The sequence below is a fragment of the Scyliorhinus canicula genome, chromosome 14 (assembly GCF_902713615.1).
Source record: "Scyliorhinus canicula chromosome 14, sScyCan1.1, whole genome shotgun sequence".
NCBI classification, from domain to species: domain Eukaryota; kingdom Metazoa; phylum Chordata; class Chondrichthyes; order Carcharhiniformes; family Scyliorhinidae; genus Scyliorhinus; species Scyliorhinus canicula.
This window is the reverse complement of record NC_052159.1, coordinates 57,546,589-57,574,230: the sequence shown is the minus strand read 5'-3', so window position 1 is coordinate 57,574,230 and position 27,642 is coordinate 57,546,589. Positions and strand designations below refer to the sequence as shown.

The 27,642-nt window shown below is 46.8% G+C and overlaps 1 protein-coding gene across 2 annotated transcripts in view; it reads left to right on the top strand.

Annotated features, from left to right (window-relative positions):
- rnf17 (ring finger protein 17) overlaps positions 1–27,642 on the top strand; it is a 211,847-nt gene that overhangs the window by 176,425 nt on the left and 7,780 nt on the right. For both annotated transcript variants that reach the window (XM_038817770.1, XM_038817769.1), the window contains exons 27-31: positions 8,304–8,384; positions 8,996–9,121; positions 10,692–10,754; positions 16,439–16,555; positions 18,599–18,755. In XM_038817770.1, the coding sequence (XP_038673698.1) occupies positions 8,304–8,384; positions 8,996–9,121; positions 10,692–10,754; positions 16,439–16,555; positions 18,599–18,755 (544 nt within the window). The remainder of the gene's footprint in view (positions 1–8,303; positions 8,385–8,995; positions 9,122–10,691; positions 10,755–16,438; positions 16,556–18,598; positions 18,756–27,642) is intronic.

Below are 27,642 nucleotides of genomic sequence, written 5' to 3'. Positions count from 1 at the left end.
GACCGATGTCATGGGCTGGATTCTCCACCGTCAGGATGCTCCGTTTTGCTGGCAGCCCGGGGGTTTCCCGACGGCGTGGGACTGCCCCACAATGGGAAACCCCATTGACCAGCCAGCGAATCGGAGCATCCCGCCGGCGGGTGGAACAGAAATGTGCCAGGGCGGACAATCCAGCGCCATATCTTCCACCCATGCAGATGCTTTGGTCTGTGAGGGTGATCTCCAGTTAAGTAATATTCCCCTCCTGGCTATTAAGGAAGCAAAAGCAAGAACACCACCCCCGCTCCTGAATGGAACAAAGGGAAGTCTGGGACTCAATATTGCAACCAGTGGGCAAGGTTCTAGGGTTATCTGTAAAATCTTGAATATTGTGTCGAAAAAAGAAACCCAGTACCCAGCAAGCTTAGGACAAGACCAAAACGCATGCGTGTGGTTAGCTGGTGCAGGTGAACAGAGGTCACACTTGTTCTCCACATTCCAAAAGAACCCACTCCTCTAGCTTTGACCAATGCGTTCTATGCTGTACTTTGAACTGAATCAAGCTCAGTAACTGTCTAGCACAAGGTGAAGTGGAATTCAACCTGTAGAGGGGTTCCCTCCAAACCTCCTCAGTAAGCATAGAGCCTTGCTCCCCCACCCATTTTTCATATACTCTATCCAAAGAGGCAGGATCCAAAGACAGAATGAGGTTGTACAGGTTTGAGATAGACCCTCTCCCTGCTGTGCCATAGCTGAGACCTTTTCCAACCGGGAAGAAGAAGGGGTCGGGGGAAGGAAGAAAATAACAACGTGAGAAATCCCGAATTTGGAAGAAACAAAAAAGGTTGGAGCCAGTCAGACTGTATCTCGGGTTTTTAAAGGCTGGCAAAGCTTCCATCTAGAAATAAGTCGCAAAAGTGCACCAGGCCTCCCGTTCTCCAGGACTTTGAACGATGGGTCCAAGCTCGAAGGCACAAAAGAGGTGATTGTCACACATCGAGATTAGTGAGATCAGTGAGAGAAGATTGAGCGGCTGCCGAATTATTTCTAAATCCTGAGGGAGGATAACACAGGACTCTAGGAAAGACTTAGAGGAGAAGGGCAATTACCGCACGGTAATTATGGCGTGTAGGGAGGAGGTTGTGGATCAAGACTGAGCCTCCATTCTCCTCCAGTTCGACCCAGGATCACCAAGCCATTGCAGGATTTTCTGTACGTTGGCAGCCCAGTTATAAAACAGGAAATTCGGGAGGGCTAAGCCTCCCAATCCTCTGTCTCTGATGCAGAGCACTGCGGAATCTGGGACTTTTACCTGCTCAGCTAAAAGCTGATATTAATTTGTTAACTAATAAAAAATATTTTGGGCAAAAAAATAGGATACATTGAAATAAGAATAGAAACCTTGGGAGCACATTCATCAGTTAAGGGCTACGTGGATACCCAGATATTGGAAATTGGGGGGCAAGAGACGAAACCGCAGCAAACCAAGCCCCGTCCCTCTGGCCGATGGGTTCACTGGAAAACATGCACTTTTACCCACATTTAACTTGTGTCTTGAGAATGCGTCAAATCTTGAGTAGCCTCATAATGTTGTCTATTAAGGACGCCGGATCTGTAATATATAGGAGTAGATCGTCAGCGTAGAGTGAGACCTGGCGCTCTTCTCCCTCCTGGTGGAGTGACATTGGTCAATAACTGTCAACCTTTAATAAAACCTGTCTGATCTTCCGATATAACTGGAAGACTGGGCTCCATTTGGGATGCCAGGACGTTGATGCACGATCAATTGCACGAAAGACTCAGATTGGTACAACTGTGGCTTTATTACAGTTAGATGCGTGGCCTCCTGCTGCAGCTGGCGAAATGGCTGATCAGGAGGATGTCATGCACATTTATATGGCTCCTTGTGGGCAGAGCTAGCCGGCAGGGGCTACCGGCAAACCTGTAGTGCAGGTCCTACCTTACATCCCCTAATACAGGTGCGCACAGTGGATCACCACATTCACCCCCTGTTACAAATGAGTCCGGCGGGGGTGGTGTGGAACTATATACAGATTTACAAATAATTTACAGAGGGGAGGGGGAAAAAAATATGTCCATCTTGTAGTCTGGTGCCCGTCAGAGGTTAAGTCTGTCCGGTGGTTTGACGGTTCGCTGGGAGCGTCGTAGCGGTGGTGGTGATGTCGGTGCTGGCGGTGTCGGCGTTGATGCTGGCGGTGTTGGTGCTGGCCAGTAGTTGGATGACTCCGGAAGCGTTGCCGAAATCTTCCTCGTCGTCTAGCGAGGGCAGGGGAAGGAGGGATGGACCTGGTGGGGCTAATGCTGGGAGCACTGGGGGAGGGGAGGGTAGCGCGTGGGAGTGGAACCTGAGGGAGCCAGGTCCCTGAGTGAGTCTGTATCCTGGTGGCCGTCGGGGAACGCCACATAGGCATACTGGGGGTTGGCGTGGAGCAGGTGTACCCTGTCCACCAAGGGGTCCGCCTTGTGGAGTCGGACATGCCTACGTAGAAGAACCGGTCCTAGAGCTGCGAGCCAAGTCGGGAGCGACACCCCGGATGTGGACTTCCTAGGGAAGGTAAAAACACGTTAATGGGGTGTGTTATTTGTGGCGGTGCACAGTAGAGACCGGATGGAGTGCAGTGCGGGAGGACCTGCTGCCAGCGAGCGGCTAGGAGGTTTCTGGACCGTAGGGCCAGCTGGATGGCCCTCCAAACCGTCCCGTTCTCCCTCTCAACCTGCCCGTTTCCCCGGGGATTATAGCTGGTCGTCCTGCTGGAGGCGATACCCCTGCTGAGCAGGAACTGACGCAGCTCATTGCACATGAATGAGGATCCCCTGTCACTGTGGATGTAGTCGGGGAAACCGAACAGAGCGAAGATGGACTTGAGGGCCTTGATGCTGGTGGCAGACGTCATATCGGGGCATGGGATGGCGAAGGGGAATCTGGAGAATTCATCGACCACACTGGGGATATATGTGTTGCGGTCGGTGGAAGGGAGGGGCACTTTGAAATCCACACTGAGGCATTCAAAGGGGCGGGACGCCGGTAGAAGTGCGGCTTGCACTCCGCACAGACCAGGCAGTCCCTGGTGACTGTCCGTACTTCCTCGACAGAGTAGGGCAGATTGTGGGCTTTGACGAGGTGGTACAATCGAGTGACCCCTGGGTGACAAAGGCTGTCGTGCAGGGCACGGAGTTGGTTTACTTGTGCGCTGGCACATGTACCTCGAGAGAGAGGGCGTCTGGGGGCTCGTTGAGCTTGCCGGGGTGATACAAAATCTCGTAATTGTAGGTGGAGAGTTTGATTCTCCACTGCAAGATTTTATCATTTTTGATCTTGCCCCGCTGCGTGTTGTTAAACATGAAAGCTACCGACCGTTGGTCAGTGAGGAGAGTGAATCTCCTGCCGGCTAGGTAATGCCTCCAATGCCGCACCGTGCCGCACCGTTTCAAAGATAGCCTGGGCCTCCTTTTCAACAGACGAGTGTTGAATTTCAGAGGCATGAAGAGTGCGGGAAAAGAATGCCACGGGTCTGCCTGCCTGGTTTAGAGTGGTGGCGAGGGCGACATCTGAAGCGTCGCTCTCCACTTGAAAGGGCAGTGTCTCATCTACTGCGTGCATCCCGGCCGTGGCTATGTCTGCTCTAATACGGGCGAAGGCATGTTGTGCCTCGGCTGTGAGGGGAAATTGAGTGGACTGTATAAGTGGGCGGGCCTTGTCCGCGTAGTTTGGGACCCACTGGGTGTAGTAGGAGAAGAACCCAAGGCAGGGTTTGAGGGCCTTGGGGCAGTGGGGAAGGGGGAGCTCCATGAGGGGGCGCATGCGGTTGGGATCGGGCCCCAGGAGTCCGTTTTGGACTACATAGCCGAGGATGGCTAAGCGGGTGGTGCTGAACACGCACTTCTCCTTATTGTAGGTGAGGTTGAGGAGAGTGGCGGTGTGGAGAAATTTGGCAAGATTGGCGTCGTGGTCCTGCTGATCGTGGCCGCAGATGGTGACGTTGTCCAGGTACGGAAACGTGGCCCGCAGTCCGTACCGGTCAACCATTCGGTCCATTTCTCTTTGGAATACCGAGACCCTGTTAGTGACGCCGAAGGGAACCCTAAGGAATTGATAGAGACGACAGTCCGCCTCGAAGGCGATGTATGGACGGTCCGATTTACGGATGGGGAGCTGGTGGTAGGCGGATTTAAGGTCAATCGTTGAGAAGACCCGGTACTGTGCAATCTGATTGACCATATCAGGTATGCTAGGGAGGGGAGTACGCATCGAGCTGCGTGTACCGATTGATGATCTGGCTGTAGTCCACGACCATTCTGCGTTTCTCCCCAGTTTTAACCACTACCAGGGGCTATTGAATTTAGGGTGATCAGGTAAGAAATTTGCACGCAAAACCTCCAAAGTAGTATTTTCTGGATTACTTCCAATACTACGTGCAAGTGAGTATAGGATTAAGAGGATAAAGTAAATTATGCATGGCTGAAAGGATGGTGCAGGAGGGAAGGCTTTATATTTTTGGGGCATTTGTATCGACTCTGGGAGAGGTGGATGGGATGCACCTAAATAGAACTGGAACTGAGTTCCTTTTTTATTTCCAAATATTTTTTCTTAAATTATTAAATATAAACAGGAACATACATATTGATAAAGTTATAGCTCATGGTAATATGAGGTGAAAGCTGCATCATCCTGGAGGGGGACTGACATTAAGTTGCCTTCCTTGTTCTGAATCAGAGGGATTTCTTGGGAGACAGCCTGCATCTTGAGTTGATGCGCAAGACGTTGACCTGCCTTTTGTCCATGTTCTTAAAACATCGTAACTGATGCACCGCTTTATTCGTAGAAATCAACAAATTGAAGTTGCAAACTTTTTCTATGCATCAGTAGACCTGACTTTGGGCAAATGAATATTGGCGGTCAACATCCAAGATGAAGTTCACTAGCCTTTGTCATTCCGCCCTCTCCTTTTTCACGATGTGAGCCTTGTATGAGATAATCTCCTCCCTTATGATGGCCTTTAGGGTTTCCCAGAGTTCTGAAGGAGATATTGACTCTGTTTTGTTGAGCTTGATAAAGTCTGCTATGGCAGCAGACAGATGCTCACAGCATTTGTCACCAAATGGGAAAGTGGTGTCTAGTCTCCAGGGTGGGCGATCGAATGGGCCATAATCAAAGCAGTTATCAACAAAATGAGGGGCATGATCAGAGATGAGAATTGCCAGGTACTCGAGGGAAGGAGGGATTTGTCAACAATAAAAAATATCAATTCCGAAGTAGGCACAGTGAACATGTGAAAAAAAAGAAAATTCTTTACTGTTCTTGTGCAGAAAACATCAAGGGTCATCGCCTCCAATCCGTTCCATAAAAAAGGCCAATGCTCTGGACATTCCAGATTGATTCAGGGATTTTGGCATGGAACGGTCCAATTTAGGGTCCAAGACAATTTAATCACCTCCTGGGATCATCCGGTGAGTCTAAGTCAGGGAGGAGGCTCACCTGGGAGTTTGAATCTCTGGTCATCCCAATTGGGAGCATCGATATTCACTAAAATAACCGGGGTGTTTTCCAGTGAACCACAGACAATAATATAACATCCATTGGGGTTATCCATAATCTGGGAGGGAGTAAATTGTATTTTTTTCTGGATTAGTGTTAAATACAGAGTCATGGACAAAGTCAAACAACTAAATTAGCCCCCTCCCAACCCAACAACCCCAACAAGAATATGAAATCTGTACAGAACCCAAACTTATGACAACTATAAGCTCCCATTTGCAGGCTGTTTGTGAATGAGAGTTGCAGTATACCCACTTTTGTACCTTCTCACTAATCTCAATTGTACCTACATCTGGGAAGCTCTCCATCCAACCCTAAATTTAAAAATGAGAAAATCTATTAACAAGTAAAAATTCAAGATATAACAATATAGTGACAATAACAGCTTAATAAGAAACATATATTTCTTACAAAATAAATCCCAACAATAATTTCTTTGTATGAACCAACCATGTAGAAAATTATTTAACTCCAGAACATAAAGCAAGAACAATCTTGAGAAAACGAAGAAAGATTTAAACAGAGTTCAATCCGAGCTTCTGAACAAACAAATTCACATCGTCTCGGGAGTCAAAGAAGTGATCTTTTTCCCCCGACTGAAACTCTAAAACGGGCTGGGTATAATAATCCAAACCGAATACCCTTCTTGAATAGAGCAGATTTCGCTCCGTTGAATGCTGCCCTCAATTTGCCAGCTCTGCGCTGAGGTCCTGGTACAGTCGGATCGGATTACCTTCCCATTTTGCTCCTTGGCCCAGCAAAGGACCTGTTCTTTTTTTCTTAAAATTATGGAACCTTATGATTATTGCTAGTGGGGGTTCCTCCACATGAGGTCTCGGCCGCAAAGTGCGATGAACTCTATCCAGTGGGGATTTGAAAACACCCTTGCCCCCCCCCCCCCCCCCCCCCACCTTGAACACAAGTAATTAATTAATCAATAATCTTTATTGTCACAAGTAGGCTTACATTAACACTGCAATGAATTTACTGTGAAAAGTCCCTAGACATCACACTCTGGCGCCTGTTCGGGTACCCAGAGGGAGAATTCAGAATGACCAAATTACCTAATAGCATGTCTTTCAGGACTTGTGGGAGGAAACTTGAGGACCCGGAGAAAACCCACGCAGACACGGTGAGAATGTGGAGACTCCGCACAGACAGTGACCCAAGCTGGAAATTGAACCTGGGACCTTGGCGCTGTGAAGCCATAATGCTAACCACTATGCTACCACGCTGCCCACGTAGTGCTAACCACTATACAACCGTGCTGCCCACACACATTAGATATGTGCTTCGTGGGGTGTTGCACTCCATCCACTCCAGCAAATACACAAGGTAAATGTTCCATCTTTGGAACCTGTTTTCAAGGTCACTTAGCTTTTTAAATATTTATTGGATTTCATAACATTCTCTCAAATGGTGAGGTCTGATAACTCTGATCGGAGAGTGCCACCATGTTTCTAACCATGTCCCCACGTGCCTCCATAATTTTATTCACCCCCTCTAATTGATTCACTATCTGGACCAGGGACTCGTATACCGACCTTTGAACTTCCCCGCCCAGGTCCTGATGATATTTCTTCAATTCAGCTGCTACGATGCGACTGATGTCGTCGGCTGACGGCCATGTGACTGTCTGGAGGAGGAGGGGAAACTCACTGCTGCCATTTTGTCTCCTGCCAATTCCTGGGATCCCTCGGAGTCTGAGGAATATACTCACTATACTCATCTCTCTCATTTTTTGTTCATGTTTTTGTTGGGCATGTTCGGTTGGTCCACTGTTCCCCCTGCAATTCCCCACCCCCCCTTTTTTTAGGATTAGTACTCTGTCACTGGTACTCTGTCAGTTGTGTCCCGTGTTTGTCTTCTGAGGAGGTCGGTGCGGTTTTTTGCTGTGGCGCGTTGGAACTGTCGATCGATGAGTCGAGCGCCATATCCCATTCGTACGAGAGCATCTTTCAGTGTCTGTAGATGTCTGTTACGCCCCTCCTCGTCTGAGCAGATCCTGTGTATACGGATGGCTTGTCCATAGGGGATGGCTTCTTTAATGTGTTTCGGGTGAAAGCTGGCGAAGTGGAGCATCGTGAGGTTATCTGTGGGCTTGCGGTAAAGCAAAGTGCTGAGGTGACTGTCCTTGATGGAGATGAGTGTGTCCAAGAATGCAACTGGGTTTGGAGAATAATCCATGGTGAGTCTGATGGTGGGATGGAACTTATTGATCTCATCGTGTAGTCGTTTCAGTGATTCTTCGCTGTGGGTCCAAAGGAAAAAAATGTCATCGATGTATCTGGTGTATAACGTCGGTTGAAGGTCCTGTGCGGTGAGGAAGTCTTGTTCAAACTTGTGCATGAATCTCTTTCATGCAGTGAATTTAGTTAATTTTCTCTTGGCTAAGATATCGTAAATGGGAGTAATGGTATTGGCTGAAATATGAGGTTAGTGAACAGTATGGTGGATCTGCTGCTTAAATCAGTGGCCACCTGTCTAGCACTAATATTTATGCTCAAGTCAATTCTGTACTCTATATTATTTCTAAGCTTTAATGCTACATGTTCTGTTCTTTGAAAAATGTTGACTGGGTTCTAAAAATTGACTGTAATTGGTACATTTTGTAAATAAAACTACAGTTAAAGCACATTCATTGTACCATGAATATAAAAAAAACTTGCTGCAACTAAAATTGCTACGTGCTAAATTTGCATTTTAAAAAAATCGGCATTGTATGTTGTGGGGGGACAGTGTTCAAACTAATTGCCGCCCGTTACAGGTAGGACACAAGTGGCAGGAAGATGCTATTGACACTCTGAGAGAATTACTTTTACACAGAAACTTGGAGGTGGAGATCATGGTAATTATTTTTCATCCTATGCATGATAGTTTTGTGCAACCATCGTTGTTTAAAATAAATGATTCATGTATAGTATTAATATTGCTTTCCTGTACGTCACCTAAAATAATTTTCAAGACTAATGTAAGCAGAACTTGGTTAAAGTAACTTAGTTGTATGGATGCACAAATGGTATTTAAATCCAAAGGATGATATATCAATACTGACGCGGTTTTAGTGGTCAAGTTAATAGTTGACCAGATCTGAATGACGGATTCATAGAATTTACAGAAGGAGGCCATTCAGCCCATCAAGTCTACAACAACCCCAGAAAGAGCACCCTACCTAAGCCCACAATTCCACCCATTCCCCATAACCCAGCAACCCATCTAACCTTTGGACACCATGGCGCAATTTTGTGAGACTAATCCACCTAACCTGCCCATTTTTGGACTGTGGCAAGGAAACGTATTCAATGACAGCACCAATTCATCAGAATGCTACCTGGAATTAAGTTCAATTGAGGGTAGGTTGAGGATAGGATCAACATTGCTTGTATGTATTACCTTAAATTAGTAGGTTAAGAGTTGATCTAATTATTCAAATAATAAAATTATATTAACTAATTCTAGGTTGAATCAGAAAATTGCATACAAGCGCCGTTAGTTGATCTTCGCTTTGATGGAATGTCTGTTTCTTGCTTTATGATTCTCCACAACCATGCTGTTCAAAATGAACAGGCGTCAGTAATGCTAAAGGTAAAATTAAAGTTTTCACCAAATTTTATTGCCACTTTACTGGCAGGCACTTTGGTACTGGAGAGGTTTTGCATTTTTGAAGTAAGTGAACTGTGCCTATGTTAATGGGGAATATCTACAGGTAATCACCGAATGGTTACAACACAGGAGGCTATTCAGCTTGTTGCGTCCAAGCCAGACCGCTGATAGCAACTAATATAATCCCACTCAATCTTTTCCCTGTAGAACTGCAAATCTTTGTTCTGCAGATTAATTATCCAATTCCTTTTTGAAAACTACAATTGAATTTGCTCTTTTCTAATCATTCCACCATTGGTAACATGGATTCCAAACTTGGAGATTCATTCCCAAAACTCCTCTTCCCACTAACCTTCTGTCCTGTTAGACACCCTTAAAACCAAACTCTTAATCAAGCTTGTGGCCACCTACCTTAATAGCACTGTTGTGTGGTTTGGTCATGTTGCTCCATCTTGGAATGTTTACCATGTTAAAGGTGCTATGTAAACGCATGGTACTGTAGTATCTTTGATACGAATGGTGGTTTTTAAAATCAGCAAAGATGGGAAGCTTCACTTTCCCTGAACAATTAGAATTCACACACAGCCTGTTTAAAAATGAAAGTTCATATGCGAATGTGCATAACTTTCCTTGAGAGTTTTAAAGGGATAATGATCTGTCCTCCAAGGAGAAAATATTTTGCCTATGAAGTTTGCAATTATTGTGTCCAAAATTTTCCCGCAGGGTCCACACATCTGCATATTTTTCTCATTCAAGGGGCTGATGAGCAAATTTCAGAAACATAAAACTTGGCACAACAATAAACTGAATTTTTTTTAATTTTAAGAAGGAAACTATTGCTCCCCCCGTCCCCTCGCCTCCCTCCCGTCCCCTCGCCTCCCTCCCGTCCCCTCGCCTCCCTCCGTCCCCTCGCCTCCCTCCCGTCCCATCGCCCCCCCTCCCGTCCCATCGCCCCCCCTCCCCCCCCCTCGCCTCCCCCCCTCCCGTCCCCTCGCCCCCCCCCCCTCCCGTCCCATCGCCTCCCCCCCCCCCTCCCGTCCCATCGCCTCCCCCCTCCCGTCCCATCGCCCCCACCCTCCCGTCCCCTCGCCTCCCACCCAGCCCCTCACCTCCCTCCTGTCTGAGGAAACCACTGCAGACACGGGGAGAATGTCCAAACTCCCCACAGTCACCCGAGGCCGGAATTGAGCCTGGGTCTCTGGTCCTGTGAGGCAACAGTGCTAACCACTGTGCCACAATGCTGCCTGTGGCAGATACTTCAAACCATGTAGTATTTTGTGATTTGTAATTGCCGCCTGAATATGAGAGGGGTTAGTGTCAGAGGTAAAATTGTGATCTTGCTTGCTGCTGCTGAGCTCTAGGTGTCAGCATTGCCTGTTCACTGTCATTCAGGAAATGTTACATGGAGATTCAATTCTTCTGTTTTACATTCTTGTGCGGTATTTACATTTTGTGTTAACATTGTAAAACTGTCACATTGGCAACAATCATAAAGCTTTTTAAAATTTACTTTGTAATGCAGTGCACTAAATGAACTTATTTTCCTTCGCAGAACTATTGTCCTGGTTTAAATAATGGAAATGTGCCTGAAGAGAGTTGGGATTTGATACAAGAGGTAAAAGTATTAACAACTCATTAAATTTTTGTCAGTTCTTAATTCTAAATATCCTCGTGTTGCCACTTTTCAATGGAAACAACCAGATTCTGCATGTTAGTTACGTTTTAGGATTGGCAAGTCGCTTTGCTATTTAAATCTTTTTAGGTTATGCAAACAGGAGATACTTTCTAATTTTTAGAAAGCTCAATCACCATCACTTGAGTCCACCTTGATATCAAATATAGGCATATTAACACAATGGCTACAATAGTGGGGAAGGGGAGTCTCGCCACCTGGCAGTCCATTGCCTTTGACTTGAGCTTTGTAGATAAAGTGTAATGATGTACCCGCTTGCCCACATAGCCACATCTGCAACAAATAGCCACATCTGCAACAAACCTCAGGTTGATGACATCCTGGATAAAATAGTTCACTTGATCAACACAACTCCGTTTCTACCCTTTCTCAACTGGACTGGCTGCATTATCTACTGTGTACCTTGTTTACAGTAGTATTTTTCCAAGCTTATGTCAACAGCAACTCTCGAGTCTTGTAACCACAGTAAGAAGTGCAACAGCAAGATTATGGGAACACAGGGACACATTATTCTGACTTTTGCATGTACCACTGGTCTTCTATCATCACTGATCTTCTATCACCACATGGTCAAAGTTGCAAACTTCCATATTTAACATAATCTGCAAAGCACTTTTTGCCGATCTGTCTCAGCAGTTTAGTCAGTTTTGTGTGTTTGTGTGGGGGGGGGGGGGGGCGCGTTACATTGTTACATTGGGAGAGCTGTTTCATCAGTGTAACATGCTTGGGAGAAACCAACCGACATTGGACCCAAGGTTTCCAAAGCTTTCAGCAGCTGATGCTTTCTTGGTCTTATGTTTGGGTCTGTTGTACATTAATTGACTGTTATGGTTAGCCAGCAACTAGCTCCATTATCGTGTGTATCATATCCGACTATTGATTTGATAGAAGGTGAACAAGCTGAACTTAAGGACTATGTTCCTTTCAGAACTTTTTGAAAATTATTTTATTGGAAGTATTTTCAAATATACGCAGAACAGAAGCGAGCAAACGGCAACAGCAAAACATACACAATTAACACTGTTCCCCTTTACCATCCCCAACCCCCTCTTTTTACCAAGCCTCCCCAACCCAAACAAAATACAACCCCCCCCCCTCACGTGCTAATGTCCCTTAAAGAAGTCAATGAACAGCCTCCACCTTGTGGCGAACCCTTCGTATGGTGGACTTGATTTTTTTTCTAGGTGGAGGAACTCTGCCCAGTCACTCACCATAGCCCACTTTTAGCGGCTCCGAGTCCCACCAGCAAGATCCGCTTCCGGGCTATCAGGGAGGCAAAGGCTACCACATCAGCCGCTCCCCACCTGCACTTCTGGATCCCCCAACACCCTAAATATCGCCATCCACTGGCTCGGTGCCACCTCCACTCCCAAAAGCTTCGACATTAGGTTCTCCAACTCTTCCCAGAACCCCATCAACCTTGGACATGTCCAGAACATACAGACATAGTTCACTGGATTCTCTGTACATCATCCACACCCATCTTCCACTCCTGGGAAAAAACGGCTCATCATAGACCCGTTATATGAGCCCGATGCGTCATCCTAAACTGTGTGAGACTACACCTTGCACACCACAAAGACGGGTTTATCCTCCACAAAGCTGCACTCCACACCCCAGCTTTCATCGCCCCTCTCAACTCATCCCACTTGCGCCGGACTGCCTCCACCGGGGCATCCTTCCTCTCCATCAGCTCTCCATATATATCTGACACTCTGCCCTCACCTATCCTGTCCTTGGACAGCAGCTTGCCCTGTAGCGCTGGAAGTGGCAGATGTGGGAATGAACCTGCCGTCTTCCTCAAGAAGTCCCTCACCTGCAGGTACAGGAACCCATTCCCCTTAGGCAGCAAATACGCTCCCTCAAGCTCTTCAAATTCCACAGACTAACCCCCCACAAACAAGTCCCAAAAATACTTTCTCTAACTGCCCCACCCCCGAAACCTCCCATCCAGCCCCGCCGAACAACCCTTTGGTTGCAACAAATTGGTGCCGACAGGGGGCAGGCCTTCCATCCCACACTGCTGCTGACATTGTTTCTATACCCTCAACACACATACCACTATCGGGCTCGTGCAGTGCGTGGCTCGCCTACATATTCCTTTCTGAAAACACTCCTGGTCCGGGTGCATTCCTCCCTCACACAAACCCCAGTATCATCTTATTCACCCTACTAAAGAAAGACTTGGGTAGGAAAATTGGGAGATTCTGAAACACAAGTCAAAACTTTGGCAACACCGTCATTACTGTCTGAACCTTTCCAGCCAATGACAAAAGCAACACATCCCACCTCCTAAAGTCCTCCTTCATTCCCTCCACCAGCGTTGCCAGATTCAACTTGTGCAGTTGGGTCCAGCTCTGTGCCACATGTATCCCCAGATAATGAAAGCTTACCCCTACCAAATGAAACGGCAACCTCCTTAAACTCTTTGCCAACCCTGTGCTCAGTTGAAACTTTCATCCAACAAACGGTCATCAGTGTGTAAAGAGATTTGGTGCTCCACACCCTGCCCCCCCCCCCAAAGCCCTCAGTGTCATTGGCAGTGGTTCGATCGCTGGGGCAAAGAGTAGAGTGGGCACCTCTGCCTCGTCCCCGGTACAACCCAAAATACTCCAAATTGACATTATTGGTTTGCACACTCTCCTGTCAACAAACCACTTTCCAAACCTAAATCACCCCAGCACCTCAAATAAGTACGACCATTGCACAGTCAAACACCGTCTCCACGTTTGTAGACAAAACTATCTACACCTCCTGGCCGGTCGAGGGCATCATTATCGCATTCAATAATCTCCAAACATTGCCCGATAGCTGCAACTTCCTCACAAACCCTGCCTGATACTCCCCTATCACCCCCGGCACAGAACTCTCTATCCGCACTACCTGCACTTTCACCATAGCTTCCCATCCACATTTAACAACGATATTGTATGGTACGACACACACTGCTCTGGGACTTTGTATTTCTTTAAAATAAGGCAAGGTAGATGCTTAACACAGCTTGGGAGGAAGCCCGTCCCTCCCCACCGACTCATTATACATCTCCACTAACAGGGACCCAGCTCTGATCCAAACTTTTTGTAAAACTCCGCTGGAAACCCATCCAGGCCAGGTTGCCCACACCCGTCCCACATACGCCGAATCTCCCTCGCCACCACCTGCCTTCTCAGCTGATGCATGAGCATCCTGCTTGCCTTTTCTCCATTCTCGTACACTGCCCCTCTGGCCCTGAGCAGCTGCCTCACTGCCTCCCCCGTTGACATGAGCCCAATCTCCATTTGGAGCTTCTGCCTCTTCTCGGCGGCACCTGACTATAACCAAAATGGGCCCCACAAGCCTCCGCCTCTGCCTGCTCCACCCTCATCTTATGTGCCCTCATGGAAATGTGCTCCCCAACCATTGCCTTCAACACCTCCCACAACACAGCTGCAGAGACCTTCTCCCTCTTATTATGTTACACATAATTCTGGATAGCTACCCCTATCATCTCACAGACCTTCTTATTGGCCAATAACCCCACATCCAACCTCCACTGTGGCCTTTGGGAGCTTACCCCCTCAGCCCGCAAGTCCACTCAGTGCAGCGCATGGTAAAACATCACGGTTCGCAATGTGCTCGGTCCCAACAGTGCCTTGTCCAGTGCAAAAAAAGTTAATCCTGTGGACGTGTGAAAAGAACAAAAATTCCTTTGCTCCCTGCCTCGAACTGCCACAGGTCTGCCATCCCTATTCGCTCCGCAAATCCCAACAACTCTTTCTCCATTGCCTACTCCCAGAACTGGGGCACAACCGGTCTGACTTCGGATCCAGCACCATATTAAAAATCCCCCCCCCCCCCCCCCCCCCCGCATGATCAGCCAGCGCGTGTCCAGACTTGGGATTGTTGCCAGGTCTCGCTTCATAAACTCCACATAATTTCAATTTGGGGCATAAATGTTCACCCGTTCACCATCACAAATCTACCGTCATGGTCCGCCACTCTGCTCCCCACCGCAAATGACACCCTGTTATTAACCAGCACTGCCACCCCTCCCCTCGTCTTCATATCCAGCCTCGAATGAAACATCTGTCCCACCCATCCCTTCCTCATCTGATCCACCACTTTCAAATGAGTCTCTAGCAAAAACACAACGTCCCCCCCAGGGCCTTCCCAAGATGTCTGCTGCCGTCACCCCTTAGAGCAACTGTGCCATGCCGACTCCGCCCACATCAGCAACCCCCACCATCCCTAACAGAGAAAAAGGAGATAAAAACCACCCACATCTCCCCCACAGCAGATCTACCCCCACTTCACTCCCGTTAACTAGCCTATCCGCTAGCATGGTAGTCCTCACTCGAGGCAACGGCTTTTCCCACATCCCTCAGACTTGCTCTTCCACATTTCCATATATACCCACAACCCCAGTACAACAGTCAACCTGGCCGAAAAGTGGCAACACTCCCCTCATTGGTATCTCCATAGTCCAAAGTTCTTACAAGCCCCAAGTCTGTGGTCTCTCTAAAACCTACTCGCCTCCTCCGGCGTGTTCATGCAGAACTCCTGGCCCTGGTGTGTGACCCACATCTGGGCTGGGTACAGCACCCCAAACTTAATTCCTTCATTGAATTCCTTTGGCCCTGTTAAAGTCAGCCCGCCGTTTAGCCAGCTCCACACCCAGATCCTGGTAGACCCGAATCACATTCCCTATCCCAGGTGCACTTCCTTGTCTCTTACACCCAACACATAATATTCTCCTTGGCCAGATATTGTGCAATTGTATCACCATCGCCCTTGGCTACTTCCCTGCATTCGGCCTCCTCCTCTGACCTGTGTGTTCAATCCACCTCAGGGGTCAGCCAAAGACCCCCTCCTCTACCAGCTTCCCAAACATGCTCACTCACGACATACTTTGTTGCCTTCAATGTCTCTGGGCAACCCCACAATGCAGAAATTCTGCCTTCTCCACTGATTCTCTAAATCGTGTACTTTTTCCCTCTGCTTCCTTTGACCCTTCGCCAACAGCGTAATCTCTGCCACCAAAGGCCAGCCTGTCCTCATGGTCTGCCACCGACTCTTCTACTTTTTGGAGCGATGCAGCATGTGCCTTCAACCTCTGCCCCACTCTCTTGATGGCTGCCCGAATTGGGTCCACCACCGTAGCCAGGTCCTCCAAGGCCTTCTGCCTTTGCTGCCAGAACCTGGTAATTAAAAACTCCACTAACTGTCCCGTGGACCACTGAGCGTGCAACAATGCCACAGAGCTCTGCGCCATCTTTCTTTCTGTCGTACTTCACCAAAGCTCCTGGTCTGACTATTACGCCATTACAGTTGCACTCTTGTTTGATAGGGCTGAGAGATGCCCACCTGAAGGAGAATCCTTCATAACGAGGACCAAACAATTCCACCACAAGCAGGTATCACTAAATGTGCGACCAGTCACTCCATGATCTCCACTGGAAGTCCAGAGTATTTAGACGCACAATAAATAGCAGAGTAAACCTCATGGAAATGTATGTGAAATAAATTCATGTATGTATTTTCTGTATTTCCACAAATGTAACCCAGCCTTAGATGCACCTGTCATAAAAAGCAAATATGTCCAATATGTTGTAAATCTGTGTTTACAGGATTTACTATCTTCACATCTTGAAACCTTTATGGTGCCAGAGTATGATTATCCATTATTGCCTTTACCTGGAAAGATTTTCCCTGTAACTGTAAAGCACCTAGAAACTCCGAATCAGGTATGTATACTATATTAGGCATACTACATTTCTGGAGAGGTTTTGGGTAGACACTGAAGTAATGAAGGGCTATTAAAGTACGGCTTTACTGAATATGCCAGTTCAAAATCAGATTCTAGCACTCTAGAGGAAAATATAAATCATACAAGGATTTAAAATTTGCTGATATGGCCCACATCCAGATATGGACCACATCCAGATATGAGTTTATCAGGGAAGAGTTACACATGCAGGATTTTTGTTTCTTTTTTAAAAAAAGGTGAGTGTGGGACTTATGCTTTTCGTTGGAACCATTTTATTCTCTTTGTACCCTCCTTACCATACAAGTTGACAGGGCCAGTGAGTAAAGGTGTTGAGTGCTGATATCGTACATTATAATTCCAACATGGTGTTATGGGAGCGGTGTTTTCAGAACCCCAAAATGTATCATGAAGTTCAACCAACCCCCACCTTTAATGGATTGTTGCTTTTGAAGCACACGGCTTGTTCCCCAGGTGTAGTATTACAATTATGGACACGTGGTTTTTAAAACAAAACAATGTTTATTCCATGAACACAGATTAACCTTTTAAATAAACATTGGATCTCTTAACACGCCTTACTTCAAAGATAACCCCGAAAATAATACAACACTACCTAATCCTGCAAACTGTTCCTTTACACATCCAAAAGACTTAACAAATCCTTCAAACAGAAGCACATTAGATTTATATTCAATACTGAGACCTTTTTACAATTCCGATTTCACCAAAGGAGATAGTCCTTCATGGCAGAGGTCACCAGCAATGCAGCTCACAGCCACACCCAAGCTTTCTTCAAACTGGAACTAAACCTCCCAAAAAGCAGAAGTGAGCTCAGCACCCCCCGTGACATCATTTCAGTAATATGATCCGCCTCATTTCTTAAAGGTACATTTCTTAAACATCCAATTCTTAAAGGCACTCTCACATGACAATGGTGACAGCAGAGATACAGCAGGCACATCTGTAGTTTGAAAAATAGTAAGTTTAAAGTTGAGGCTCAACAGTTTCCTAAAAAATCATTAACATGTAGGCTGTCTGTACATTTTCTCTTTGCCCTATTTAGTCTGAGGCTGACATAGGCTTTGATCTTTCTGTCCTGTGAATCTCCACATGCCTGTACGCCCCCCACCACCTCCAAAATAAAGCTTACTTGTGATGATTATCTTGCATGCTACCTCTAGTGCCGCACCTATTACACATTTACTCCCAAAGCTTGAAATGTGTCTGTTCCTTGACGGTGACCGAAGATGAAGACTCTATTCAAAGTACTCTGACTAGAGCACTATTCAGTTTGATTACTACTCACTCTGACCTGTATTATACTGTACTTTAATACTGTTCACTTTGTTCTACATTGAAGGCATATATTGAGCTCGTCCAACTGTCTGTATCCTGACTCTCGCAAGTCCTGTTCACCCTGCTGCATGCTGACGTACATTGCCGCCTGATCCTTGTTTTCAAATTCTCCTGAGGCCTTGACCCCTCTCTAATCCGTTCCAATCCTCTTTGATCTCTGCTCCTCCAGTCCTAGTCTCTTGTACGTTCCCATTTTGATTTCTCCACATTGGCGACCAAGGCACATGAGAAATTTAGACAGATGTCCAAAAGCTTGGACGAAGAGAATCTTGTGAGGAGTGAGAGATGGCAAGGTTAGGATGGCAATTCTAGAGCTTAGTGTCAAAAGAATGGCCAGCAATGGTGCAGTAATTGAAACCGGTGAACATAGATGCTAATGGTGGAGTAATTGAAAAGTGGATAGTTATTAGATTGAATGTATGAGATTTAGGACAGAGAGCAGGAGAAAGTGGACTAGCATCATTAGTGACTGAAGCGGAGACCAAGTCAACATTAAAAATAGGTTAGATAGGTGATTGAAGGAATAAAGGGATATAGGAATAGAGGAGGCACATGTGATTACTGTTACTGCTCATATGGAACATGCACCACATCATGTTGTTCAGACTGAATGGCCTGTTACTTTGTATTTCTCTGCAAATATATATTTTTTAATTTTCTTAAGGTGTACATTTCAATTGGTCCAAGGAGAGATGTTGAATCTGACAGTGACACAGATGATAGTGGCATAAGCTATGAACCTGAAGATGATCTCGAACAAGCTCTGAGGGAACTTAATCAGAATACAGAGGCACTTGCTTTACTCACCGATTTCAGATCAGGTAAAGAGATTTAATGTGTAAGTTTGTTTGTCTTGGTACTCTCAGATAAAACCACTCTAACCTCAGCAAAACTATGTAATGTAAATTGCAATGATGTGTTAAAATCATATCTGTAATAAACTTGGCCTTGATCATGTCAACTTTTTCTGTATGTAACAATTGCTTAAATAGGTGAAAAATAACCAAAATGTGCAGTCCTTAATGTTTGTAACAGTTTTATACGCTGGGCATTCTGTTCACCACCCAAGATTGCAATTAATTGTGAATTATATGTCTTTGTCATGTCAAGAACATAGGAAACAGAAGCAAGAGTAGACCATTTGGCTGTCGAGACTGATTTGCCATTGAAACATCATGGCTGATCATCTACCTCATGTACTTTTTTCCCCCTCTATCCTAATATTCCTTGATGTCATTAGTATCTAGAAATCTATTGATTCTTGTCTTGAATGTGCTGAATAATTGAACTTTCACAGTCTCCTGGGTTGGAGAATTCCAAAGATTCGCCACCCTCTGAGTGGAAAGATTTCCTCTTCATCTCAGCCTAAAATCCCTGTCCCTTATTTGGAAATTGTGTCCCTTAGTTCTAGACTCATCGGCCAGGGGAAATATCCTATCTGCATATACCCTCTTTTATCCTGTAAAAAGTTTGTAAGTTTCCATGAGATCACCTCTTATTCTTTGAAAGTAGAGAATATACTGGCCCAGTTTCCTTGATCTCTCCTTATAGATAATCTTGACGTCCCTGGGATTAGTCTGGTGAACATCTGTGGCGCTCTATCTATAGCAAATATACCCTTCCTTAAACTAGTAGACCAAAACTCTACAAAATACTCGTGATGTGGTCTCCCCAAGGTTCTTACAGTTACAGCAAGACGTCTTTACTGTATTAAATTCCCCTTGCGATGAAGGCTAACATACCATTAGCCTTCTTAATTGTTTGCTCCACTTGCATGCTAGCTTTAGTGGATCATGAACAAAGACACCCAGGTCCCTTTGAATATCATCACTTCCGAACCCCTCACCATTAAAGAATACTCTGCCTTTCTGTCTTTTCTACCAAAAGTGGATAACTTCACACTTATGTACATTATGTTCCATCTGCCAGTTCTTGCCCATTCACTTAGCATTTCCTAATACTCCTGAAGCATCCTTGCGTCCTCAACTTGACTCCTGTTTCTACCTAGTTTTGTGTCATCAGCAAACTTGGAAATATTACATTTGGTCCCCACATTCAAATCATTTATAGAAACATAAATATCAGGAAAAGGCCATTTGAAATCTGAGTCTAGAAATCTGTTTTCTTCTTGTGACTTGGCTTCCACAGCCTTCTATGGTAGATAATTCGACAGGTTCAAGAAGTTTACCCTCATCTCAATCGTAAATGGGCTGCCCCGTATCCGAAGATTATGATCCCTTGTTCAAGGCTAACCCCCCAACCCACAGCCGGAGGAAAAAGATCCCTGCGTCTGGTCTGTCCAGCCCAGTCAAAATTTCATACGTTTCAATAGATTTCCCCCTCGTACTTCTAAATTCTAGTAAATACAGTAAATACCTGCGATGGTAGAGCTTTTTTATGAGGAGATTGGCCAATCTCCTCATAAAACAGCTCTACCATCCCAGGAATCAGTCTGGTGAAACTTTGCTGCACTTTCTCAGTGGCAAGTATTACTTTTTTAGTTAAGGCGATCAAAACTGCATGCAATAATCCATGTGTGGTCACACCAAGGCCCTGTACAGCTTCGGTAACACATCCTTCTTCCTATTGCAATCCTCTTGCAATAAATGCCAGCATACCATTTGCCTTCCTAATTGCTTGCTTTCAGTGACTGGTGTACAAGCACACCCAGGCCCCTTTGTATATCAACATTTCCCAATCTTTCACCATTTAAATAAGACCCTGCCATTTTGTTTGTCTATCTGAACTGGATAACTTCACATTTATCCACGCTATGCCGTGTTTTTGCCCACTCATCAACTTGTCTAAATCACCTCGAAGTCTCTTAACATCGTCCTCACCACTCACCCTCCCACCAAGTGTTGTGACATCAACAAACTTGGAAATATTACACTTGGTTCCTTCATCCAAATCATTGATGTATATTCTGAATAGCTGGGTCCCCAAGTACTGATCCCTGTGGCACCTGCTAGTCACTACCTGCCACTTCGAAGAAGACCCATTTATTCTTGCTCTGTTTCCTATCTGCTAACCAATTCTCAATCCATGCCAATATATTACCCCCATCCATGTGCTTTAGTTTTGCACACTAACCTCTTATTTGGGACTTTAATAAAAGCTTTCTGAAAATCAAAATCCACCACATCCACTGGTTCACCCTTATCTATTCTACTAGTTGCGTCCTCATAAAATCCCAGTAAGTTTGTCAAACATGATTTCCCTTTCATAAATCCATGATGAATTTGTATAATCCCGTTGATATTTTCCAAGTGTCTTATCATATCCTTTTGATAATATTCTAGCATTTTCCCTATGTTGATGTTCGGCTAATCGATCTGTAATTCCCTATTTACTCCCCTTTTTTAAAAAGAGGGGTTACATTTTCCACCCCCCAGTCTGCCACGACGGTCCCACTATCTGAAGAATTTGGACGATGACAGCCAATGTAGTCACTATTTCCACGACCATCTGTTTTAGCTGTGGCCCAGCACTAATCCTTACAGTACCCCACTAGTAACAGCCTGTCTTCCTGAGAATTACTCATTTATTCTTTCTTTGTTTTTTGTGTTAACCCAATTCTCAATCCTTAGCAGCATATTACCCCCAATCCTGTGTGCTCTAATTTTGTTTTCATATGGAACCTTATCAAAGGCCTTCTGAAAATGTAAGTACATCACATCCACTGGTTCTCATTTATTAGTGCTATAAGGAACACCCTCAAAACATGATGTTGTCTGCCCTGTCATTTCATTATATTCCAAGTGGCCAGTTACTGCACCCTTTTCTAACAAATTCTAAAATTTTCCCAGCTACTGACATCAAACTATCCTAATTAGTGGGCTTACATTTGCTACTTTCCAGTTGTAGAAACGTTTCCAGCATTCGGAATCTTGAAAGATAGTTACAATGCATTCACCACCTCTATAGCCACCACCTTCAACACTCTGGGCTGCAGCTCATCTGCTCCAGGGGATTTATCTACATTATTGATTTTCTGTATTCCAATTCAAAGGAATTTACAGGTCGGACATCAAACATTTGGCACCCTGGGACCAAAGCCAAGCTAGATTTTGGATTTTCTTAGAATGGGCATCAGAATGTGTTGAGCAATTGTCAAGCAACAACAATATCTTGCAATTTTCATCAAGCCCAACTGACTTACAATGAGCATGAGCTTCGGGAATAAAGTGCTTCTTAAATCAGTCCAAACAAATTTGCTTGGTTATCCAGCATAATGAAATAGAAATATTCCTACCTCCTGAAACAACAAGGACACCAGCCTTTTTGATATGATGCAATGCCAATAAGCACAGGAAACCTCAATAAACCCCAGAACGCCCAAATGATTTGCAGTATAACAACAGCACTAAGTCTGTGGGCAGAGGTCAAGCGGTTCCGGTGGGGTTGAGGCAGGAGGAAGCCATTTCGAGCCTGCTCCGCCCATGATCATGGCTGATCATTAAGTTCAATAGCCTGATCTCTTCGTTCTCCCCCCCCCCCCCCCCCCCCCCCCCCAACCACCACCATAACTCTTGATCCTGTTTGCCCCACAATCTATATCTAATTCTTTCTTGAAATTATACGTTTTGGCCTCAACTACTTTCTGTGGTAGTGAATGATGTGTTGGACTGGCTGGGTCGATGGCTGCACTGCACTTGATGCAGTGTAGCGAGAGACAGACTTCCAATACTTGATGAGATGCAATATGATTTTATTTAACATCTAACTATTATACATGTTCAACTGTGGGTTGACACTATGCTGACTTGAATGGAGACCTGACCAGACTTACTAGCTACCACATGGTGTTTGCACTGGCTAGCTCACGAGCTCTGACTGTCTGAGGCTGTGTCCCGAGAGAGTGGGAAAACTGGTGCCCTCTGGCTTTATAGTGGTCGTGTCCTGTCTGGTGATTGGCTGCTCTGTTCTGTGTGCTTACTGGTCATCCTGTGTGTCAATCACTGCCCGTCTGCACTCCATTATATACATAGATGTATATTATGACATTTTCCCCCCCCTTTTTTTTACATTGTTCGTGTTCAGATAATAAATAGTAAGGTGCATATGCGTGTGGACGTGTATATATGCGTGACTATTTACAGAATGTGCTAAAATGAACTTATATACATAGGAAGGTGTTGCTAGTGCAGATATAGGGCAGATGAAACGGTAGAAACGATATGTACAGAGGTCAAAACGATGAGGTAACAAAATTGTGCAAAAGTTCAGTCTATAAGTTTAGTCTTTGTGGCGGCGACGAATTCTGGTTGACCGCCTCAAAGGTGGATCAGAGGCCGTCTGCACTTGGATAGGCGGGACTGCCGCCAATGCGGTGGTCGTAGTGGTCGGCAGGATTACTGGTAGATCGGTGGCCTCGTGGTAGGGCACGTCCGGAGGAAGCATTGTGGGAGGCGGGACATCACAGTTGGGTGGCGGGCGTGGAACTCTGTGTAGCGCCCGTCTGTTGCGTCGTAGGAAGGAACCATCATCCATGCAGACGAGGAACGATCTCGGGGCCACTTGCTTGACCACCACAGCTGTGGCGGATCAGCCGCTGTCAGGCAGCTGCACGCGAACACGATCATTTGGGACCAGTTCGGGGAGATCCGTGGCATGAGCGTCATATGCTCATTTCTGTTCTGCCCGAGACTGCTGCATCTTTTGTATGACCATGAGGTGATCAAGATCTGGAACATGGATGGCTGGAACCGTGGTTCGCAGAGTGTGATTCATGACCATCTGCGCTGGAGACAACCCAGTGGATAGCGGGATTGCTCGGTATGCCAGCAGCGCCAGATTGAAGTCGGAGCCTGAGTCTGCAGCCTTGCAATGTAATCTCTTGTCGACATGGACCCCTTTCTCGGCCTTCCGTTTGACTGCGGGTGGTGGGGGCTGGAGGTGACATGACGAAGGTTGTACAGCCGGGCAAACCCGGACCACTCCTGGCTGTAAAATAGGGACCGTTGTCACTCATCACCGTGAGCGGAATCCCATGTCTGGCAAATGTTTCCTTGCATGCTTTAATCACCGCCTTCGACGTGAGGTCGGACAGTTTCACCACTTCGGGGTAATTGGAGAAGTCGTCGACCAGGAGGACATAGTCACGTCCCTTGACATGGAAAAGGTCGACACCGACTTTGGACCATGGGGAGGTCACTATCTCATGTTGCTGCAGAGTTTCTTTGGGTTGAGCTGGCTGAAATGTTTGACATGTAGGGCAGTTGAGGATCGCATTGGCAACATCCTGATGCCCGGCCAGTATATTGCCTCCCGAGCTCTGCGCGACATTTCTCGACCCCCAGGTTACCCTCATAGATTTGGTCGAGCACCATAGCTCGCATGCTGTGCGGAATCACGATTCTATCAAGCTTCATGAGGATGCCGTCCACCACCGTCAGGTTGTCCTTGACGTTGTAAAACTGGTGGCACTGTCCCTTCTGCCATCCATTCGTGAGTTGCTGCATCACACGGTGTAGCAGAGGATCCTTGGCCGTCTCCTCATGAATTTGAACGACCCTCTCATCAGAGGCCGGAAGGTTGGAGGCACACAATTGCACCTGTGCATCGATTTGGCAGACAAAGTCAGTTTGCTCACACGGTGTGGTGATAGACCTGGAAAGGGCATTTGCAACAATAAGTTTTTGCCTGGCGTGTAGACAAGTTCAAAATCGTAGCGGCGTAGTTTGAGAAGGATTGGTTGTAACCGGGGTGTCATGTCGTTTAAATCCTTCTGGATTATGTGGACTAATGGCCTGTGGTCCGTCTCAACCGTAAATTTTGGGAGGCTATACACATAGTCATGAAACTTGTCGATTCCCGTTAGGAGGCCCAGGCATTCCTTCTCAATTTGAGCGTATCGTTGCTCAGTGGGCGTCATAGCTCTGGAGGCATATGCAGCTGGGGCCCAGGAGGAGGAGTCATCAGGTTGGAGGAGCACCGCCCCAATACCGTCCTGGCTTGCGCAGTGGATATTTTGGTCTCATTGGTAGGATCGAAAAATGCCAGAACCGGGGCTGTGGTGAGTTTTGCCCTCAGCTCACACCATTGTTTCTCTTGAGCGGGCAGCAACTGGAATTCCGTTGACTTTCTGACGAAATGGCGGAGGGCTGTGGTGTGGGAAGCCATGTTGGGAATGAACTTCCCGAGGAAGTGTGCGTGGGTTTCCTCCGGGTGCTCCGGTTTCCTCCCACAGTCCAAAGATGTGTGGGTTAGGTGGATTGGCCATGCTAAATTGCCCGTAGTGTAAGGTTAATGGGGGGATTGTTGGGTATACGGGTTAAAGTAGGGTGATCATTGCTCGGCACAACATCGAGGGCCGAAGGGCCTGTTCTGTGCTGTACTGTTCTATGTTCTATGAAGTTGACCATCCCTAGGAAGCGGAGGACCGTCTTCTTGTCCTCTGTGGTCTTCATGGCATTGATCGCCGAACTCTTGTCAGCATCTGGCCGCATGCCTTGCTGCGAGATGTGGTCACCAAGGAATTTGATTTCTGATTGACCGAATGAGCACTTGGCCCTGTTGAGTCGGAGGCCATGCTTGAGGCGATCGATGTGTTCTTGAGGAGTTGTGGACCAGATTATGACATTCTCAACATACACACGCACCCCCTCGATACCCTCCATCATCTGTTCCATGATGCGGTGAAATACCTCTGAGGCAGAGATGATGCCAAAAGGCATCCGGTTGTGGCAGTAGCGACCGAACGGGGTGTTGAATGTACACAGCTTGCGACTGGATGCATCCAGCTGTATTTGTCAGAATCCCTTGGAGGCGTCCAGCTTAGTAAAGAATTTGGCATGAGCCTTCTCGCTGGTCAACTCCTCTTGTTTTGGTATTGGGTAATGTTCCCTCATGATGTTGCGATTTTGATCTTTGGGGTCGATGCAGATTCAAAGCTCCCCTGACGGCTTCTTGACGCAGACCATGGAGCTGACCCAGTCAGTGGGTTCTGTGACCTTTGATATGATGCCCTGGTCCTGGAGGTCCTGCAACTGCTGCTTGAGGCAGTCCCTGAGGGGTGCCGGCACCCGACGCGGTGCGTGAACCACAGGGGTGGCGTTTGGTTTTAGCAGGATTTTGTATCGGTATGGGAGTGTGCCCATTCCAACGAACACGCTATGGTACTGCGTGATGATGTTATCAATTTCAGCTTGGAAGTTTTCATCAGGTGAGGCCGCCGCCTGTGAGAATGACATGGTGTGGATTCGCTGAACCAGGTTCAGGAGGTTGCAGGCCCGAGCACCTAGCAAGGATTCTCTGTCAGGTCCTACAATCTCAAATCGCAGTGTTGCTTTAAATGATTTATTGGAAACTCTGAGTTGGCATGAGCCACTGGCAGCTATGGCATTGCCATTGTAGTCAAGGAGCTGGCAGGCTGGTGGAAGAATGCTTGGTTTGATGAGTGTCAAGATCAGATTTCAAGATGAGGTTCGCCTATGCGCCGGTGTCTAGTTTGAACCGGATGCGAGCCTTGTTAACTGTGAGGACAGCACACCACTCATCGTCGGGATCCAAGCTGAGGATCGGGAGGTGCTTCACTATCTTGGAGAGAGGCAGTGCATGCTTCGTAATGATGCCCACCCGGTATGGGGCTTTGAGGCACTCAGCCTCAGGATCTGTTGGGCTGTCGGGGTTGGAGTCTGGCATGGCCTGCTGTATAGAACGGGCGCTTCTGCGCTGTGGCTGGGATCGCTGGATGATGGGCAGTGGAGCAGATCTGCAAAGGGCTGCGTAGTGGCCAAGCTTGCCACACAGAAGACATAGAACATAGAACAGTACAGCACAGAACAGGCCCTTCGGCCCTCAATGTTGTGCCGAGCCATGATCACCCTACTCAAACCCACGTATCCACCCTATACCCGTAACCCAACCCCCCCCCTTAACCTTACTTTTATTAGGACACTACGGGCAATTTAGCATGGCCAATCCACCTAACCCGCACATCTTTGGACTGTGGGAGGAAACCGGAGCACCCGGAGGAAACCCACGCACACAGGGGGAGGACGTGTAGACTCCACACAGACAGTGACCCAGCCGGGAATCGAACCTGGGACCCTGGAGCTGTGAAGCATTTATGCTAACCACCATGCTACCCTGCTGCCCCTAAGACACCGTCGTGATTTTGCTGGACATCTCCGCTTTAAATGGGCGGAGCCGCAATTTGGACACGTCATGACGCCAGCGCATTCCGTGTGCCAATGCGCATGCGCAGTGCGATCGAACGACGTTGGCACCTGCGCAGGCTGGTCTTCTGCCTCGCCGTTCCCTCGGTTGTGGCGCGCATGTGCAGGGGCCCGGGGAAAGCACGCGAAGTGGCCACTCTCGTCAATATTTCGGCCTTGCATTTGTGCTATGGCCTGCACCCGTTCCACCTCGTGGGATGTTAGCTTTGCCGTTTCTGCCGCCCTGATGTGGGAGTACATGTTAGCATGTTCGTGGAGAACGCACGTTTCGATGGCGATGGTGAGCTGCTTGACTTTCAGGAGCTGCTGGCGAAGGGAATCGGAGTGGACCCCGAAAACAATCTGATCCCGGACCATGGAATCCGTTGTCGAGTCATAGTTACATGACTGCACGAGGATGCGGAGATGGGTCAAAAAGGATTGAAAAGGTTCATCCTTACCCTGAAGTTTCTGCTGGAAAATGTACCATTCAAAGCTCTCATTCACTTCAATGTCGCAGTGGCTGTTGAACTTCAACAGGACTGTT